Source organism: Arctopsyche grandis, chromosome 1 (assembly GCF_051622035.1).
Source record: "Arctopsyche grandis isolate Sample6627 chromosome 1, ASM5162203v2, whole genome shotgun sequence".
In the NCBI taxonomy this organism is placed as follows: Eukaryota; Metazoa; Arthropoda; class Insecta; order Trichoptera; family Hydropsychidae; genus Arctopsyche; species Arctopsyche grandis.
The window spans coordinates 25490755-25513637 of NC_135355.1; the positions used below are offsets into that span (position 1 = coordinate 25490755).

At 33.2% G+C, this 22883-nt stretch overlaps 1 protein-coding gene across 1 annotated transcript in view; it reads right to left on the bottom strand.

Moving 5' to 3' along the window:
• The window catches only part of CARPA (Carbonic anhydrase-related protein A), a 72378-nt gene that overhangs the window by 28270 nt on the left and 21225 nt on the right, over positions 1–22883 (bottom strand). The window contains exons 2-5 of the mRNA XM_077433496.1: positions 4580–4825; positions 4439–4486; positions 3411–3547; positions 1868–2059 (exon numbers count right to left, since the gene is read on the bottom strand). Coding sequence (XP_077289622.1) covers positions 1868–2059; positions 3411–3547; positions 4439–4486; positions 4580–4685 — 483 coding nt within the window. The 5' untranslated portion in view covers positions 4686–4825. The remainder of the gene's footprint in view (positions 1–1867; positions 2060–3410; positions 3548–4438; positions 4487–4579; positions 4826–22883) is intronic.

Consider the following 22883-nt stretch of genomic DNA (forward strand, 5'->3'; position numbering starts at 1 on the left):
TGCCCGATTTTCATACTTTTTCTAACGGTAAACGAGTGAATTTATGCAATCACCTAATATTTTAGTGCTAGAAATGCCATTCAATATTATTCAATTTAAAACAAATGAGATACTTATATGTTAGGTACATAATGATCGGCCGACAAAAAAGTCATCATAATGATCGACCAAAGAAAACAAAAGCATAAATGAAAAAAATACTTTTTTTTTTCAAAAAAATTAGTTAAATTTTAAATATTATAAATGTGAACGAAGTGACATGCGCAAAGCCCACACTATAACGCCTCTCTTTCCACGATATACGATTCCAAGGAGAGAAAGAGAGACAGAGCATGTAAACGGACATTCACACACAATTTGTACACACGCACGCATGCACGCAATAGACAATCGATACGATAATATTAAATATTGTAATATATTTTTCATTATATTATATACCCGGCTTCGCTCAGTATTTGTAATATATTAAACAGTTTAAACATGGCGAATCTAATAGTTAATATTCATTTGTTTTTTTATTAAATTTATTTGAATCGAAAAAAATATTATATAATATTCAACCAATTGAATTGTCGTCATAGAAACGGAGTTCCCAACCAACAATACTTACATACATACAAAGTCTCTTTCGAAATTATATTATACTAGTGAATAGCCCGATGAAATACCATCGCATGGGTATAAAATTATTATATACCCGTATAAAACTAAAAAAAAAATCCGGAACCGGAACCGTTATTTTCGTAGACTCTCATAGATAGTTTTCAATTCTTTATTTGTAATAATTTTCAATTCTTAAAGTTAACGTTAACAAAATGTAATATTTTCCGATTATACACAAACGGTCATTGACCTCGTAACGTTGAATATTATTATTACACATAACAAATTACGTGCATATACATATGATGTGTAACACGTATTCTGGGCGAGGATATGGCGTGCGACGCGAGCTCATGAGGACATTGCGTTTGGATCGGAGGGTCCGAGGTTCGATTCCCGGCGCCCGCGGTGAATGAAATCAATTTTTTTCTCGAATATCGTCAAAATATAAATATTTAAATTATAATTATAATTTAATTGAAAATAAATACATAAAACCTACGGTTCAAAACTTCGCAAAATGAAATTATTAAAATTACGTATTTTTATATGGCGAGAAGGAATATTTCAATTAATGTTTAAAAAAAAAAGGCGAAATAAAAAATTGGATTTGGCGTGATGTCCGAGACCATTAGCTCAATTTAGACCCATATTCAGGCTATTTGGGGTGATCGGTTCGAGTCGCGACAAAGTCGTCTCGTCGAAAAATGAATTAATCGATTTTTATCGATTCGTTCATTATGTTCGGCGAGAGTTAGGACACACACACACACACACATACACACACACCCACACACACACACACACACACACACACACACACACACACAAACCCACACACACACACACACACACACACACACACACACACACACACACACACACACACACACCCACACACACACAGATTACCGTCTTTATATATATGATATGTATATGTATATGTTTTCAGCCAGCAGAATAGCTCGGTGGTTACGTTAATGCTAACCAACGTGAAGTCCCCGTGACCAAGCACTGGATTTAACTCCATGGAAAAGAATTTATTCAGAAATATTTCTGTAGTACTGTTGTTCTGATATTTGTGACTCCAAGTCGATCGTTTCTTAACAAATTTTGCCAACTTCTACGATTTCGTTGTTGGAACGGTCCCTCATCAAAAATCAACGGTTCCTACTCACTGTGTCACCACTATTTGAATAACAATATGTGACAATATAACACATCTTCAAGATCCAGATATTTGTATAAAATATTAACTCACCTCTCCCGGAAACGAATATCCTTGAATATGATGCTCGGAACCGCGATGATTTTCCATTCCGTAGTGGATATAAATCTCTTCAAATTGATATCGATAGGCCAAAGGTCCTCCGGAGATGTTCACATGCTGCTTCGAGTCCTTGTCGACCCTGAAGATCAAGGATTGACCGGTGTTGTGAAGGGTTCCGCTTACCTGTAAAATCAATCAAACATGAGCAAGTACCTACATAAGATGACTATTCAATGGGTATTATTGTGCGGTGGTATTTCGGCACTTTCTGCAATGCAAATTGCTCGTCTGTCGAGGCTGAATTGGCCAGCTGCCCATCTGCTTGACGATGGAAACCTTTGTTAGTCTGAAGCAGTTTGCAATTGCAGTTTCTGTGATTAAATTGCTATGCAGCTGAACGCGCGTGCGCTTCTGTCATTCACGGAAATGAATCGGCACTGTCTAATACTGTTGAGTGCGCTTCGAACCGGAAACGAGCCGACATTCGAATGTTTAATATCGGAAATACATCTATAATATGTATGTATATGTAAGCACATATGTACATATAAATACATACATATATATATTTTTTTTTTTCATGAAATTTTTGAAATATCGGTTGTTATATATTGATTTTGTTACTCTTTGGTGACAAAGAAAACAAATTTAATGTAAATATTAAAATAATATGAAAAGTCAATTTTGCCGACTACTTGTTTCAGTGGTCGGGAACCGGTGGCTCTTTGTGTGATAAAGCTCTCAACATCGATTTTTAATAGAACCAACTGTTTCCTTCTAATGCCGTTTAGACAAATTAAAGTTGTTGAGAAATATGTGTCTACCCGGCCCTTAAAATATTATTATAATAATCTGAAGCACATTCCCTTTATTCAATTCCCGTGTTTTTTTTAATAAAAGAAGAAATGTTGTACATACATTAAACTCTAAAGTCATTTGCTGATAGAATTCAAAATATATTGATGCGTTAGAAAAGTCTGACAATTACAATAAAACCAGATCAAATTTATATAATAGGCTTTTTAAAAATAATTATTATATTAAATATATTTTAAATAATATGCTCGACTCTTAGATATTTTTCACTATTTGGTTCTTTGGTCGAAAAAGGCTCCTGACGACTGACCCATTTCTATACATATGTACATATTTGGTTGCTGATTAAATTTTAATTCATGTAACTTTATTATGTTATTTTATTTTACTATACATATGTAGTTACATAATGATAATTATAATGAGCATCCATTTTCCACCTATAAATTCTAATATATGTACATTTGTATTTTATATATACTATTTATAGTAAATTGTGTTTGATTGTATTATTTAAATTACATTTGATAAATGCATTATAGAAGGTCTTCCGAAACTATTGTTTAAATTTCTTGAACTTTTAATTTTTAAATGTTTTGAGAAATAGAAACAATATGTATAATTTCATATAAAGCCATTTTTACTATCATACATGTATGTAAATATGAATATTTGTTTGGTTGTTGATTGTCGTTTTTAAAAAGATGAATTTAATAACCTTGTGTTTGTCGAAGTGCAAATTTCTCAATCCAGGATCGAAAAGTAATTTTTCTGGCAGTACATCGATAGGACTCTGTCTTCTACCCTTGTTGCACATATTCCATTGGGGATTAATCAATCCCCAAAATCCAGGACCTGAAACCAAAAATAATTACTTAAACGTTACGTAATATTCGTATAACATATTTGCACTGTTTCACATTGAATATTGGAAATGAATTTCGGAACGAGACGATTTTAGCACTTCACATATGTATGGTATATACATATTTTAATATACTACATAGACTGGCGCGGTGCCTCGTTACTTTATCACCGCGTTTGATATAGCATAAGTACCGCATTAAAACCATAAAGTCCGGCATAATAACCGATTTTATGACCGAGGGGGCGATCCGGTTTTCTTCGGGTCGTTAATCAAAGATTATGGTTTCATTAATTGAGCGATAGAGAGCTATCCCGCCAAACATTTAGTCGCAACGTATGCGTATTACTAGCAAAAGATCAACTATTATACTATTAGTATATGTTGATTACATATACGTATGTATATAGTATGTACATACATATAATATACTTTTTAGCTTTTCATTGAAACGGTTCCTGTAACATTGGCATCTCTTTTCCTATCTCTCTTGCTAATCTCAAGTTATTCATCATCTTGAGATTCGCCAATTTGATTATAAAATGCTGCAAAAATTTCTCCATAGATGTCACTGTGGATCGTTGTATGAATTCGCATTGTATAAAATGCTTATGTATATTGATTGTATTATATCTGTATAAGCGCACTCGTCGCTTTGGAGCGATCTGTTAAGGCATGTTCTTGTTCATGTTTTATGAAAAAAAAAAAATAGCCAGATGTTTTTGCTATGTATTGTAATCTTTTATTTCATTATCATATTAGAATTTAGTGGGATGAACGTAGTAAGTTTTTTTTGCTCACTTTATTAATGAGCATATTATTACAAAAGTCAAAAATGTATAAACATAAAATTATAAATTATTTTGAGAATAAAATCTCACCTGATATTCCATCGTACGTCCACCATTCTTCCCAACTTGCAGCAACGTCTAAATTGAATTAAAATAAAAAAAATAAAAACTCTATATTCAATCGATTATCTTATATGAAAAAATAAATATTATATACTCATTTTAATATACCTTCTATGAAAAACGCGACAACGGTTAAAAGCAATAGACACCATGCGCCTCTGTTGCACCAGAACATTTTCCTCGCAGGATAGATTTGCTTTTTTGATGTGATCATAATTTTTAGATCGATCAGAAATCACTTATTCACAATGATTTATCGAAATATGAGAGAATAAAGCACCGTCGAATTCACTACACAAAGTTTTAAATTCATCTTGACCACTGTTTTTCACCACTTGAGTTAGGTCGTTCTACCTGTGAACAAAAATTAAAACCATTTAAGATTTTTTTATACTATTTATTATTATTATAAATAAAAATACGTTATTATGTGTGTGTTCGTGTCCTACCGCTAGCCAAACATAATAATGAATCGATAAAAAGCCTAAACTTTGTATAAATTCATTCGAAATCCAACCCTAAATACCCTCACGCGAACACAAATATCATCTTACAGATATACCTGAGTTAAGAGAGTTAGCGACGAAGCCAACGTCGAATTTTCAATTGGCCTTTTTTAAAAACATTAATTTAAATTTTTTCCTTCTTTCCTTCTTTTTCCGTAATAATAATCTTATTTAGCGAGGTTTTGAACCATTTTTTTCGTTTTCATATTAAACAATTAAATATATATTTCTCAATTAAAATTAATTATATTTGAAAAATAAAATTAATTCAAAGTTGCGGACCACGGATCGAACCAGGACCGATCTGTTGCTCGACAAAGCTTTAAACCAGTAGATCATTGTGGCTGATAAATGAAGCGTTCTAAATAGCACATAATTTAATTGCGATCTACATACTAATAATAATATGTAATTTATAATTTTATTATACATCAACTAATCAAGCAATTAACCAAGAATGCCAAGAAATTGCAAGTCCTTACAACGGATTGCGCCGATATTATTATTATTTATTTTATTTTATTTATTTTATTATACATCGATTAATCAAGCACACTCGTCTAACAGATTGCTCCAAAGCGACGAGTGTGCTAAAAAGATTAATAATAGAGAAAATTACATGAAATACATGTAAAAATACATAAATAGAAGAAAAGAAAAATAAATAAACATGACATAAAAATTCTTAAAAATTCTTAACTGATCAAACTAACTTAACAGTTGTAATTGGTCGCGACCTCCATAACTAAGGAAGTGGTGCAGAAAATGACGAGAGATGTGACAAATGTCAATGGCACCATCCAGTGAATTTAAGAAACGGAGGCCACGAGGAGTGGGAGAATTGCTATAAGCCAATTCTAGCCAGATGAGTATGAAAAATGGGACGATGGTGGGTTCTTATCAAACCCTCCGGAGCATGAAGGCCCAACTCAGCCAGGATAGACGGACATGGGATAAAACCTCTAAATATGGAAAACAAGAACTTGATGAGGGAACACTCCTCCTGTGTTCAAGATAAGTGTAGCCGACCATACCCATGATGAATTATGAAGGAAATAAATATGGGTAAATCCCATATTGATATTTATAAAGCAGCCAAAGGAAGCGTCTTTGGATAAGTTCGAGTTTGATAAATAGATATTTGGTTGAAGGACTCCAGATCATAGAGGCGTATTCCAAGATACTCCTAACTAGAGCATTATACAGCAGCCTCAGAACAGTGGGATTATGGAAGTGTCGAGAATTACTAAAAACAAACCCAAGCACTCTTGAGGCAGAGCAACATACAGAGTCAATATGATCAGAGAACTTTAGATAACTCTGAAATGCAACCCCTAGATCAACAGTAAAATTGACCCAGTTCAGTAAAGAGTTACCAGCAAAATAGATAGATCTTGATTTGAAGTAACATATTACCTTACACTTGGAGATATTAAGAGGCAAACAGTTGATTAACGACCAATCATGAAGAGTATTTAGATGCTCTTGTAAGCTCACAAGACCGTTCAGAATCGATACTCAAATAGAGCTTCAGATCAGTGAGAAACGACAATTGACCAATTTTTTACCAATATCATTGACAAATAAATTGAATAACAAGGGCCCGAGGTTAGAGCCTTGGGGAACTCTTGAGCCAGCGATATAGACACGAGAGCGAGCGGTACCGAAGACTACAAACTGTTGATCCAGAAGATATGATCTAAAAACTAGACCAATTTGTCATGAAAACCATATGCGGACATCTTAATAAAATAAAATGATTTAATTTATCAAAGGCGTTCTGGAAATTGGTATAAATTGAATGAACAGATATATGATGGTCTAGGGAATGGTGAACATAATTGGTAAACTCGAACAGATTCGTAACAGTTGAGTGTCCAGGCTGAAATGCATGTTGCTACTCAATCACAAAACTTTGAAAATATCTGCAAATGTACCTGCAGAGTATGATCTAGACCTTAGTAGGACTAGACAATGGGGAGATAGGCTTTTAATTTCCTATATAGGATTTATCACTCCCCTTATGTATATGAACAATCCGGGTACACCTCCATAACGCTGGAAAGGAACAGGATTCAAGAGAAAAATTAAAAACATGCGATAAGGACTGCATCAGCGTTAATAGAGTTAATAGACAAGAACGAGGAAAAGGAAAGCACGTCATTGGTAGGGAAACAGTCATGATTAGGTACGCTATTATTCTCCTGAACAAGCTGTGAGCAAAAATAGTCAGCGAAAGCCTCAGAAATCTCAACATGACCAACAAAATTAATATTACTATCATAATGCATGTTAGAAAGAGCACATAAAGTCTTACGTTTGGAGTTGATCAACCTCCAAAAATTTTTGGGGCAAGACTTTATCTGTGACACATATTCGCCAAACTGAGAATAGGCATCAACTATCAGAGATTTCAACTGTGTTTGTGCAAAAGTTTGACAGAAATCAGATCCCTATCACGGCCGAATATCTTTCAGAGTTTATGACAACGGTGTTTTTTATTCATATTGTAACTTTATTTTAAATCATGTATACATGTGTTTCCGAAATCACCCGTTTAAATTTCAACGGACATAATAACATTAGTATTATATATAAATATGTATGTATATTCAAATGTCCAAAAAATTTCTATAAACTATACGGTCCAGTTTAATTTGCTTGGATATTCAATGCTCTGTATCCAACAGACAGTAACATTCATAATTGATGGATCGATAATACTATGTACAAATGTACATACACAAAGTAATAGTATAATAAATATACAAATTAATAGTAAGATACAGAGATACCAGAGTCCCAGAAAGTTTTTTTGGTACATTCCAAAAAAAATTCAATTATTAGTGAGAATTTTTGTATTGAATCTAGGAAACTGAATTAGCAATTATTTTTTTTAATTTCTAAATCGAACGGAAGTCGTATGACAATTTTAATTTAATTTAACATTGTATATACATATGTACATATGTATTTATATTATACATAAATTTTCATCTCAATTGAACGGATATATTTGCCACAGTATCTTTAGTTAGTCGTTAGTTAAAAGTGTCGTAGCCCGTCTGCACTTGGTAAATACGTGCATCAACCCTTTGAGCGCGGCCGACGGGATCGTTAACAATACGAGACGGTTTAATATACACGTAATTACCGGCGAGGGTCGTCTGGGGGATGGAACGACCCCACCGCCGCCATCCCATGGCAGAAAGGAAACAAACAAGAGCGGAGCACCAAAGGGATCCTTAATGACTTGACGTTTTATTGCGGGTCCGGGCACGAACGCATGCATACACTATACACGCATCTACATATATATATATATATAAATATATATATATATATTTATATATATATATATATATATATATATATATATATATATATATATATATATATATATATATATATATATATATAAATATATATATATATATATATATATATATATATATATATATATATATATATATATATATATATATATATATATATTTATATATATATATATATATATATATATATATATATATATATATATATATATATATATATATATATATATATACATGTATGTATGTAGAAAATTTTTAAGAATATCATTATTTAAAAGTCAAAATTGTTTTTTGTCTGAAAATTGTCTGAAACCACCGAGATAATTAGACAACGTACAGTTGGTATACATAGTTTTACCAAAAGTTTTAAGAAATTTGTTATTAAGTAATATTCTTGTGTAAATATACATACTTTTGAGTTTAAGAACTTACTATGGGTTTTGATATTAAATTTCGACCGAAGCGAAGTTCAAACAATATCCAGTTTTCCGTCCCTCCTCCCTGGTTTTTGAGGCTTAGCTTCTGTTTTCCCTCATCTCCACCTGGAGGATGTCGGTTCTTTCCGATATTGAAAGAGATATTAATATATTATTGAGATATTATGATATTATATATTTCTTTCCGATATTAACCTATTATTTCTCTATCGTTGTCTCTTTCAGCTTTCGGGCATTATTTGACGGTATATCGTCTTCTACTTTTAACCTAATCACACTTTTAACTTTCCCTGGTAACCGCTTTCACCACTCAACACAACAAAATGAGCTCAAGTTTTCGGCTTCAAAGTTTGTGTTCGATATTCGGCAAATAAATAAGACGAGTTTGTAATTAAGTGGTTGAGAGAATGAATTTAGCGCTGAAATTGAATATAGATAATATTATTTCAAAGCTTAAGCCGAAAAACCGAATATCGATAATTACTGAAAATGAGTGGAAATTTTAAACCATTTCAATTTATGTTTTTACAAATACTGTAATAATTTTCTGTTAGGATTTTACGTATCAAATAACCACATATATTATAGTTGTTCCTGCTTCCCGAGACTTTTATCGGATGGTTACTACTCCAAAACCCACCCGTTTTTTTACATAATTGTTTAGAAAGCTTAGATTATTAAAAATCCGTATTTTATAATATATATATTGAGTACTTCAAAAATAGTTATAAATACGCTAATATTCAATTCGATTCAAATATGAAAGGAATCGTATCAGCGATTTTTTAATGTGAATATGATCTGCATCCTGGAAAAGATCACGGACAAAAGAACTCAGATACCAAACTCATAGATGCGAGCTTGCCGTTAAAGTGGCCATGACCAGTTAAAAATTGACTGGTCCAAAACTAGGCGACAGCCAATCACGCTCAAGGCGCGAAGTGACCCTCGGAAAAAACAAATAGGTTTGTCTACCTTTGGAGGAACAATCTCATCTATGTTGCCAAGCCGAAATAGCACAATTTAAAATAACAGACTTCAAACTTAGCCAGAATCGAGGATCATCGCACTGTGACTGATTAGAAGCACGGAAAAAGACGCCCGAGACGGAAGCATCTAACCCACAACGAAGTTTTTCCCGAGCAGCTCTTATTTGGACGATCAAGTCAAGTGGCAATGTACCCGCAAGAATCTGTAGTGAGTCTGTAGACGCAGTGCTATAGGCCTGGGTAAGAGCGAGCAGAGGAAAAGGCTGACCACTATTTAATGTACGACGGACCGTCTTTAATTCGACACGATGACCCCAAATGCTAGATGCATACGTCAAAGAGTTCACAAACATAGCATCGTATACCAAGCGTTTTTCATGGGAACCCAAACCCCATAAGCGACTACAAAGGCGACCAATACGACCAAAGGAAACCTTAGCTTTATCTAATGCTCTCCCAATATGACCATTGAATGTAAGCCTGACATCGAAAACAACACCCAAATAATTGGACTCGTTGTCAAATTTGATCTTACAGAGTTTGATATTAGGGGCTCTAACAAGAGAACCCTTTATAAGTAAGCACTTGGACTTAGAGGACGAGAAAGAAAGTTTGTTAATTATGGCCTAATCGTGAAGGTGAAGTGCCTCAGTAGCTCTACATTCCAGCTCAACACGGGACTTTGCGTGCGTTAACAGCACGATGTCATCAGCGTACGCAACCAACCCTCCGGCAAATTGATTGTAAAGGGGTCATTGACGAGAATGTTCCAATGGATAGGTTCCAAAACGGAGCCCTGTGGACAACCAATAGAGAGATCCCTGAAACCAACCTGTCCTCCGAGTTCGAAAACCAATTTCCTATCCGACAAGTAACTCTGCAGTAAGCATAGTAAATTCGGATGCAGTCCCAGCAGACGCAACTTGATCAATAGCATGGGCCACCAGGCATTATCAAACGCTCCAGCAACGTCCAACAAAACAACAACTACATACTTGGATGGAGAGTCCGAAGACTCCCTCAAGACACAGCGAATTGCATCAACAGTAGACTTGCCCGATCTAAATCCAAATTGACCACCGGATAAAACAGAGTTATCGTCAAGGAAACTACTGAGCCGACTCGAAATTATCCTCTCTAGGACCTTCCCAAGAATAGGCAACAAACTGATTGGGCAATAAGCCTTAGGGTCGCCAGCCAGTCTATCAGTATTATGCTTTTTAATGACAATCAATTTTCCAACCTTCCAGCAACTAGGGAAGGTTCCAAATTTAAAACAATTCCTTAAAACACTGAGAAGTTCAAAATTACCCACCGACCAAACAGCTCTGGCAATATCTACGCCTATCATATCAACTCCGGGAGCCTTACCCCGACTCAGGCTATTAAAAATCGCACTAACTTCCTCCGAAGTCGGAAGGTCTTCATAGCAACTAAGTTCAGTAACATAAGAAGCAATATTACGGATAAGAACGTGAGCAGGTAGATCATTGTCAAAGCGATCAACAGGGAAATTGATATTTTTCTGGTATATTACTTATATTACAGCTAGATGTATTGCATGATTTATGCAAAGTTCATTGTCAATACCTATTTTCATACAATGAAAAACAGTTGTTTCAGGAATTACTACCACAAGAAGATTATTTTCAACAAATAAAATTTTAAATACACATTTAAAATTAGAAACTCTCGAATTCCGGGGAGAAAAGTCCCGGGACGTTTCTCGCAAAATCACTAATTCAAACATCAATATTTGTTTAATATTTAAAAATACATATTTTTAAAATAAAAATACATTTAAAGTTTCAAATTACAGATTTGTTCATAGTTTCGTCTTGATTGATCTCGCTGTAGAAAATACTCTTTCAGTTGCGATCGATGTAGGCTTAATAGTTAAGAAAGAATTATTGAATTTCACTTCAATCAACGTTTCCCTTATTCTTTTAAAATTGTCAAAATCTTTAAACATACTTTTTAAATCGATTTTTCGAGTATCCAAAAAAGCCGAATATATTGGAATATCGAATATTCGAAAATTCAATTGGAATCCCTCGTACAAATACAATATACATATGCATGAGCCATTATATTTGAAAGTGGCAAACGTCCACTTTTCTTCATTACGAGAAATATTTAGCAAAACATGAGATATAATGTTTTACGTTATTTTAACAATATTTAAAAATACTGGTGGCTTGTAATACGTTTATTCTGCTTTTCCAAAATCGGGAATTAAAATAAATGATAACATTTTGTGAATTAAGTTAAGGAGAAATAGTGTTTTTGAAACTAAAAATTGGACTTTTGCCACTTCAAATATAACGGCTCATATGTTCATATGTTTCGCCATCGAAAGAATTCAAAATTCGTGCTATACTTTGATGGCCAAAATGCAATTAAATAAATAAATTTATATGTTACGTAGAAATGTTTGTTTGAAAACATTTATTTGCTTTTTCAATTGCTTACAGAGGATAGGAGGAGAGAATGGGGTTAGGAGGCGGCATTCTTGACCGGGGAAATATTGTTTGCGGTGTCGTCGTTGTGCCTTGTGAAGGGTGGATGGGTGGGCGGCGAGCCAAACAATGAGTCGGTTCCATAGCGTCACAAAGGGCGGGAAATTCGTCCCGAAAGGCGACGTGCGGTGGGCCATCCGCATCCGGTCGCCGGGAAACTGCGCCGGAAGCGACCATGACGCAGTCCTCTGCCCACCCACCCACCCACCCACCCACCAGTTCATTCAAAACTAAACACAACGTCAACTCCCCCCCCTCCTAAGCCCCATCCGTTATTATTCGAAAGGGTCGAAGGGTTTTTTCAACGAAGGTGTGATGTTTTGTACTGAGACTAGAAGACGCGATCTTTTGTATAGGGCTGGCTGTTAATCGCGGTAAGTGCGCTCGTCGACTTACTCAATCGGTGTAGTTTTTCTTTCAAAGGCAATGGTTTTCTTTTGAATTCTCCCCGTGTGCGTATGGATCATTTATGTGTTTATACGTAAATGTGTTCTACATACTTAATTTTTAGCCTAGTATATTATGCATTTAGTATATGTATGTATGTACATATGAATAACAGTTGTTATTTGATTTTTTATATTTTTATATTTATACTTACATTTTTACCATGAGTGTCAGGACAGGTTGCCCCAAGATGACATTTATGGACAGGTTTTTTTGCGTAAGTACTAATATTTCTAAACATTACAATTGTACAATTAGTACTGCGCCCGTTGATATTTCAACGGGTAGTTTCGAAAAGGAATTGATACACGATTTTAAATAAAGTTATATCTAATATATAATTTCAAAAGAGACTTTGTAAGGTTGTAAATTTTGGTTGGGAGCTTCAAAAACAAATCAAAGTTTCTATGATGACGATATCGATATATGGTAGAATATTATTTTTTTTCGATTCAAATAAATTTAATAAAAAAACAAACATCGCGACTGCCACATACATCGTGTCCATTTGTACTAGCCTCTTCTTACTTCACTTACTATATATGTATTATTCCAGCCGGAACTCGAACTCACGACCTCTTTATTGGTATACATTGGCTTCATATACATACATAATATATATGAACATTATTTTCATTCATAGTCCATGGATATGTTACTTCAAGGTAGGTTGTCTCCTATCAGAGTTTGCCAATTTAGTTACCTAATTTTTTTGAAACGGTTCCAACGAATTGGCAGCCCTATTCATATCCACTGATTTATAAAATGCTATAAAAAAGCAAATTTATTAAAATTTGGTGTTTACCTGTAAGGCCTTACTAGTATATACATATGTGAATGTAAATAAAATAAAATATGCATTTTTATAGTAAAGAATGAGTAACTTGTTAGAGTTTTTTTTAATAATGAAAATATCTCCCTTGTGAATTTGCTTTGAATTGTCTTGCATCGGCAGCATGCATTGCATGTCGTTTGCACACTCATACTGCACAAAGAAGTATTAACGATTTTTTCATCGCCACCATTTTTGTTGTGAAATTTCTTTTGTTCGAACCAATGGTTTACGATCTCGGGGGCCGCCAGACCACCAACTGAGTCCGTAATTAACCACTTCGATGTCGGTGGTCGCGTCGTCGTGGACGTTGTTAAATATATTTATGAATATTTATATGCTAGTACGTATATATGTGTTTTTATTGCTTTGATTGTTTGCCATGCTTTTCCGGCTGAATGAAAAGCTCGTCCGGGCGCGCACGTCGTTCTCGGAAAATCGGGAAAACCGCGCGTGAAAACGCACCCCATATTTGAATAATTGATCCGAGTTGCTTTCGCGTGTGTCGTACACCGCAAACCATATTGTATGTTCGTATTCTTTTATAATTTATTCCCGAACTTGAGATCCAATCGCGTTTTAATTTTAACTAACGGTATTGTTTGAATTTTTTACACGCTGAACTTCACCTGCGCCTACGTTGACTAATGATTGTCGTAACTTACTACAAGGAAACGTCACTCGATTTGTTTTGGATATAAATTATAGTAAATGTTGCATACTTCGGAAGGTATCGTCAATTTTCGACATTTATCTAATTGCTGAAATGACATCACTGCGTGACAAAGTATTATAAATCAATCTCTCGATACATACTTTATGTATTTTGATAAGGGCTGTTGACTTTAAATCATAAATCAGTGGCTAACAAGAAATATTTTCAACTTGGTGGTCTTACGTTCAATCCCTGACCCAGTGCTGCTAGCCAGACCTTGGATATTTGACTCAATGTCAATCGTCAATCAATGTGTATATGATTTTATTGAAATGGTTCTATAAAATTGGCAACCCTGTACAATTAATTGCATAATTCGAGATTTCAGCATTTCAATTTTGTTGATTTATAAAATGCTTCAAAAATTTTTGTTAAATTTATTCATAGATGTTTCTATGATGCTCTGTAAAATTTCTCTATCAATTGTTTATCGATTTTTATATAATAATTGGCCAGAAAGGTGCATCGGGGTTTGCCTGTTAGGAATTCTTGGTATATAGACATACATATGTATGAATGTATGTATACAGACATATGTGCATATGTATGTATAAAAAATAATGAAAAAAAGCTTGTAAAATAAATTCGAATATGACAAAATAATCTCCTTAAAAATTTAAAACAATCAAAATATTTATAATTACTTTAACGTTTAGTTTATTTTGATAAAAAAAAAATTTATAATCTTAACGATACTATTAACGTTTTTAAATTGCAATTAAGCTTTCATTTTTTCTTTAGAATTGTAATATATGTATAAAGTTTGATAGAAATCGTACGCCGAATTCGAATATATATACTATTTTTTTAATTATTTTTATTACTCGAGCGATATTATCCATAAATAGCATATTTTTGAATATCATAATCTCAGATTCTGTAGATTAAATAAACGCACTTAAAATAAATTATATTTTCATTCAATTTTTTCGCAAACAATGTCAATCTAAATTATATATTACTAGTGTTTTTACCCGGCTTCGCTCTGTATTTGTAATATAAACCGCTTGAACGTGGCCAATCTAATAGTAAACATTTTATTAAATTTATTTGAATAGTTTTATTTTATTACAATTGAATATTCATTTGTTTTACTATGAACCAACAATAGTTACATACAAAGTCTCTTTCCAAATTATATATTAGATTTATAGTAAAGATTTTATTGGTATATGCAACTTTACATATATAACAGTTAAAAGTCCGTTTAAATCATTCAGTATTGCACGTAAAAGACTAGTTGTGTACATACTATATATGATCGCTCATTTTCTTCACGATCTTGCTTGTTTTGGACGTGTTTTGCAAGGTAAAATACACTATATTACCGAGTACAGAGTAGGTATACATTACAGAGCGCTTCAACTGTCACATTATGACTTTTCCGAACACTCATCATTCGCCACTATGACGCCAGGTCATGCCTGACTATTTCCACAGCTGTCAAAGAAACCCGGTTCTGCTTGATTTGTTTCGGTGACATGTTCTGTTGGATGTTAGGAATAGATCGTGTCGGTTATCGCTGCTTTGATACGCCATATAGAATTTACTAAAGAATATTATTCGTACTACTGTTTACGTGTAGTTGCCAGTTTGTGCTGTGCTAGTGTAAACGGCCCTTGATATTCCTGATTTATTTTTCACTGAGAATAAATTTTGATACTTTTATACATTTATAGATGTGTAAGCTTATTTATATGTACTTTCAATGACCTAGATTAGGGACACCATCGATCTTCGGGACGATCTAGGTGCCTTTGTGTTCAGATTGAAAAGCGACACGCATTAGGCGCGGGCTTAATTAAAAGGAAAGAAGTGAAAAAAAAAAAACAAAACACCACCGTGCCCTAATTATTCATTTATTATAGCGTGCCGGGGACGGCCACAATCTGTTCGACCGACGTCGGTTGGCCACCCCTGAAGCCGTGTCCCCGTTACACAGGTAACGCGGTGCAATCACGCAAATACGCAATAAAAACCTATGCCCTACGCCACGTGAAATAAAAAAGCCATGTTGTTGAAGAAGAGAGGAAAAAGAAATGACCACAATACATATAATATAATACACACGTGCTCAAAATTTCGTCATGAAAAGGCGTCTGCGGAACGTAGATAGTCCAACCGGTGTATTCATCAAAAAAACTGCATGAAGAGCTCATCCAGCCAAATCTTTGACAGTGACATTTTGGCGTTGCAAATTATGTGTCTATTCCGTTTCACCGATTTTAAATTTTCGACCCGCTGTTACTCGAATTTTTTGGTGTATCTCGTCGTCGTAGTCTGTAGTTTTACAAAAATATAAAATACTTATTTTACAATGTTTATATTAACCACTATAAATATATAGAAATAATTGATTCATATATTTTTTTTAATTTTTCAAATGTGTGCCTTCAAGCCTTACAAATCTATGAATAATGACAATATGTCTATAAAAATCAAAATATTTTTATACAAAATAAATGTACAAACTCCTGTTCAAACAGACAAAACATCTAAACAACGAATGTCGAGAAATTTCAAGTAGTTAGAACGGATTGCACCGATATTATTATTATTACATCAAAAGGCTTTAAACAACTTGACGATTCCTTCAATTTAAAATTTGCGCCGACAGTATAATTTGAAATGATTCCCCTTCTAAAAAGCTTACTTAAAACCTTTGAATCCTTTTCGAGAGCAATAGAAGCTAAATATGTACATATATTGGAAAATGCTTATGCTTATTTGGTTACCATAACAATTAATCTTATACTATACTTGTTATACAGTAAAGTATACTTGTTATACAATATAGAGTATTTGCTATACAGTTTGTTTCAATATTTGAGAGATGGAAAAGAAAATATATAAAACCATCTAATTTTAAATACATGTAAAAGTATACGTGTACTAGGCCTAAGCTCAAGGAGACTTCACATACATAAATTTAAAACTCATAGATTTCAAACAATGCCTTGTGTTGCCAATCAATCAATTTATCTCTTTCATGTATATTCATATATGTATAATCATAATAATAATAACTTTTACTCCAGACGATAGTGAGAATAGTGCAATTTCCATCGTCCATATAAATAATATATAAAACAAATTTTAAATGATGAAACAAACAAACATAATATAATAATATAACAATATTGAAAACACAGTTTATGTGTGTTTTCAATAACAAATTAATTAATAAATAATAATAATTAATTAATCAATCAATTGAAATTAAATTTATGGCGGTCGGTGAAGTAACTCCATAAAGAGCGCAAATGATAAGACACGGCAGCAAGAAGACATTTAGACGACAAAAATACACGGCGACGTAGGGAGGCCACTCTCTTTCTGAGAATGGCCTCAAAGTGAGGCACGTGCCCTTCTACGAACATCCGCCAAGCGCTGCAGTTGTTGTATTGAACTTTTATCCTATTTATTGTCTCCTGCTTGTATTTCATCCATAGTTCTTTTTGCCTTTCGATGTCACGATCATCGAAGAGATTTTCCGTCAGCAGGTGTCCCAGGTAGTTTCCGCACGGTTTCAAGATTTTGTCCACCTAAAATTATGTTGGGGATAAAATGTATAGGTACAGACATAGTTATAAAAGGCGTATATTTAATCGATCAGTAATTTATTCAGCTTTTGATCAACAAAAATAACTAAATTGTCAGTAAATATTTCGAAATTATCAATGAGTATTCTAAATGATCGGTACGCTGTAATCAGTTATTAAACTAAATGATGAGTTGTTAAACTAAATAATCAGTTGTTAAACCTAAATGATCGGATAATAAAATGAAAATGAATGATTATTATAAGATGATCAGTAATGTCATTTAAAAATGATCATTTCATTTTGACAGCCAGAAAATCGTCAGTATTGCTATATCACATTATGGCTCTTAGTATAAAAAATCGTGATAAATTTTGCCACTAAGCAACATTCTTTTAATAATCTCCCCCTCTCCGTTTTCAACCCCCTCAGTCCTCGCCCCTCGTTCCAGGTTCAGTTCAGTCTTACTGTCATGAATAAATACCGACCCTATATAAATAGTGAATAGGGTGAACCCTATATGAATAGGGCCAACCCTATGTGAATAGGGCCAACCCTATGCGAATAGGGCCCTATTCACATAGGGACTAGCTTAACCTCACCTAACCTGACCCTTTAATAAATAATTGTTGGCTGCTAAGATATGTTTTTTTGTGAAAATATTGTTGTACTACGTACATAGATAAAGTAAAAAGATATAACGATGTGTTTTGATGGATATTACGGTGTGTGGACCATGAGGAGAGTGGGAATGGACAGTAGCGGGGCGACGTGCTATCATCCAACTGTCAAAAATTATAATTTCACTGATCTTTTTTGATCAGTATTTAAATAAAATACTGATCAAAAAGGATTTATTAAAAACATTATTATTTTTTTTTTTTCAGTAAAAAAAATTATTTACTGAACAAAAATGAATGATTTACTGATCGTTTATTATATTCTACTGATCATTTAAAATATGTTATTGATCAAGTTTATAATTAATTACTGATAATTTTTTAATTTTCTTACTGACCACTTTTGGAATTATAAAATAACCAAATAATTTGTCGCCGTTCTAAAACTGCATAGAACTTTCTATTTCCAGCAGAATTCATGTTCAGAGACCGTTTTAGGAAAACCATACCAGTTGAATAATCGGCAGACTTAAGCGTATAAACGTGTCCAAAACAGCATTAGAAGTACATATTCCTATAATATATGTGTGTATTGTATTGAAATACAAATCATGGTCTAAGATTGCGTCGATATCCAAGTAAGGGGAAACGCGGCTTGCGCATTTACTTATACAAACACGAACTTCCGCGAGCACATGCTAGGCGCTGAAAGTGTATTGTAATTAAGCGATACCGATTTAATATCCGGTATTCGTGTGGCCACCGTAACCGGTGTTTTCAGACTTAAACAATCGATATGTATACGGATAGTTAACTGTATGCGACTGACTGCAATAGGTTCAATTCAAACATTGCCAAATTGTCCACGACTTATTAATATTCGGCGGAACTATGCATATATAGGTGCATATATTTTAAATTTGAAATACCGCGAATCGTATCATAATTTTCAATTTGTTGCTTTCATGAAAATTCATATTGATTGACAAATGCACTATGATTGACTTTTTCACTAATTTTATTTATAGCATATTAAATATAATAAATGCACAATAATAGAAAATCAAGCACATTCTCAATAATATTTTCCAGTTAAAAGTTAAAATTGTGTTCTGGAAACATTGAACAAATCCACGATCCTTGTATAAAAATTTACATTTTTTCCACTTGAAAAAGTTCATAATTATATTTTTAAAACCAGAAATGAATTTCAATTGATTAACTTTTAAAAAGCTTTTAATTAGTATCACTTACTGTGTGTACGTGGTGCAATATTTGTGAGCTAATTTTGAACCACATCCACTCTTTAGATCGCTCTGATATTTTAACAACATACGGAGGTTAGCTCTAATTAAAGTAAGAAAATGTCTCTGTATATAAAATCATCAAAATTTTATCATAATTGACTGTCAGATCGATGTGATAACTGGCTTCAGATGCGCCTACTCGCCGTCCCTACTTAGCTTAAATAGTTACATAGGTGAACAGTTATTGATACATTTGGTGTTTGCTAGTTCCAAAAATTAAGACGAAAAAAGCGATTCTATCACAGCCAAAGCTGATAATTAACTACCTGAAGAACCAGGGAGCGAAAGGTTGGCGAACTATCGGTTGTCCATTTCAAGCGGTGATTATTTGTTTGGAAATATATCTATTTCTCGTGTCGAGAGCATTTGAGTGTTATCTTTCTCTTTCATTGTATTTTGTATGAACTTTTTTATGGAGAATTTTTAAATAGGAGCGCAAAGAAAAACGCACATTGAAATATATTGTTGACGCACCAGGCTCGGCGTGAACAATTACTATATATACTATTGTCCTACTATTGTTTCATCAGTGTAGAACACGCACGACTTGAAAATACCATTTCATTTATTGTGGTTTTAGTTTATTTTACTGCTAAAATATTGTTATAAATTTCTTACTTTTGGCATTTACCGCACCAAGACGAGCCGCCCCTTATTATTACATTTTTTACCCCCAGTTACATTTTTTACACATATTATATTACACGCTTCCACATTTTCTCATTTATACATTATATATATTTTAAAAACAACATATTTTAACTAGCAACATAGATCAGTGATTAGCATGTATTATTTTCGATTATGTGGGGAGTTATATTCGTGAATTTGTTGCTAGCTAGACCTTGACCAAGGTCAATCGTTTCCTATCAAAGTTAGCCAATTTATCTGATTTCATTGGAAACGGTTCCAAGCAATTGACAATCCTGTCCTATTTCTCTCAAAATTTCAGCTTACAGCATCTCATAATTTGTTGGTATTTAAAAATTTGATGATCGATGTTTGTAATTGGACTTAAATAATACTTTTGACAATAGATGTCGTGTGAATAAAAATGGGTGAAAGCTGTATAAATAAATATGTAATTTTCATAGATTATATAATTTATTTACCTGGCTTCGATTTTGAAGTATTTAATTTTTTGAATGTTAAGATACGTTGTTTTTTAATAATACAATCAATTTTTGAAATCAATGACTATGAACCAGCTTAAATCTTCATTTGATTGTGCTAAGTCAGGGTTTGTAAAAGGGTGGTTGGCTACACGGAAAGCAAACATTTTCCCACCCCCTCCTTCGAAGGCCGTCAACAACAACAACAATAACGACACCTCATTAAAGTAAATAATGCCGCTAATGCGACCCAACCTGTTGCCGACACGATTCTCGCGAACTTTTGATGTATGCATGTACGCGTATATGTACATATGTACGTAATGAAAATGGGGAAAAAAGAAAAAATAAATAAATAATTCAGTTTATCGGCGAAAAATGATACATTGTTAGGTGGACGTTACGTGCACGGTAATGGGCCGAGATTTACTTATTCAAATTACCCGTGAAATTTGTATACCGATACAACAAACTAGGCGGTACAACACGTACCTACCGCACCAAATTACCGTATACGCACGGATGCTTATCAAGAGACGATTATCAGCTATTTTTTTTAACTCCGTGTTTATTTATTTTTAGGTGAAAAGTGGACTGTGCATTTTTAGCAGACGTTCGAAGGGCGGTGTAAACATTTTGTATGTACATATGTACATATGCACATATAAAGAGAATAATGAAATGCCATCTAATATTTAAATTTGAAATCAATATACATATATGTATGTCAGTTTGTTAGTTCAAAATTTTGTATATCTGATATATGTAGCATGTTATTCGTGCGTGAATTAATACGAAAATTTGCCTAAAGCAAGAGATTGGATGTTTTTGATTAAGCATCTACATATTTACATGTGTGTATATTTATATAGTAAAATCAATATATATTTACAGGCATATGTATATATATCGTTCGCCCACGTCGAAATGATGAATGAATGTGTGTATGTGTGTCTTCATGGATGCGTGCATGTGTGTACGCTCCCGCGCATACTTAGGCGCATTTGACGCTGACGTCACACGTTCCTAAACCGGTGGTCAATATCAGAAGCACATATCAGACGCTCAGAACCCCACTTCCCCGCTACCCTGCGTCACAATTTTTTCAACTTTTCCCACCGTCACAAATAGAATTTGCTCAAATTTAAATTTGGCGCATTTCACAGGAGTTTTTACAGTGTAAAGAATTAATGATAAAAAGTAATGGTAACTAGAAATTATGTACTATCAATTATATATATATATATATATATATATATATATATATATATATATATATATATATATATATATATATATATATATATATATATATATAATACAATATATAAAGTATATGTATATAGATATTAAAAAGAATAAAAGAGATTATTACACTGAATCCTTGTACTATACTTGTAATACTTGGATGGCTGAGAGTAAGTTAGTAATTACTGTGGCTCGTTAGAATGATATTTCTCCTCATGGTAAAACATGAGGAGAAATATCATTCTAAATATCAAACCTATGAAGGCTGTTCCTATCGTTAAAAAAAAAATTATATATCAATATTTTAATTAAATTATTTAAATTATATTCAAAAATAAAAATAATCCAAATTTAAAAAAAGACTATTTAAAGGAAACTAATGAAAAAACAATAATAAAAATTCTCGGGAATTAATTGAATAAAAATTAAATATACCTAAAGCCTTGTACTTTTTACAAGGCTTTTCTTAGTTCTTCCGATCGCTTTAAACTTTGTCATTTTGCAAGCTTTGACCGCTGATAGAGAGTTTATCTATTTCCGCTTACTCGATACTGAAATATAATCGCAATAAACATGTTTAAAAATCTCGAGACGGTGACAGCTCTCACATACGTTCGGGTGATTGGCCATGCATGTTTGATTTTCCGCCCCTCACTCGTTTTGTCAGATTTTAATTGTTTAAACATCGATAACTTTATCTTTTTTAAACCATGTCTGATAAAATTTGCATTATAGGCACTCATCATATCTCATATACATATATTTTTACTTCACTAATTACCAATAACTTTATTTATTAAAGT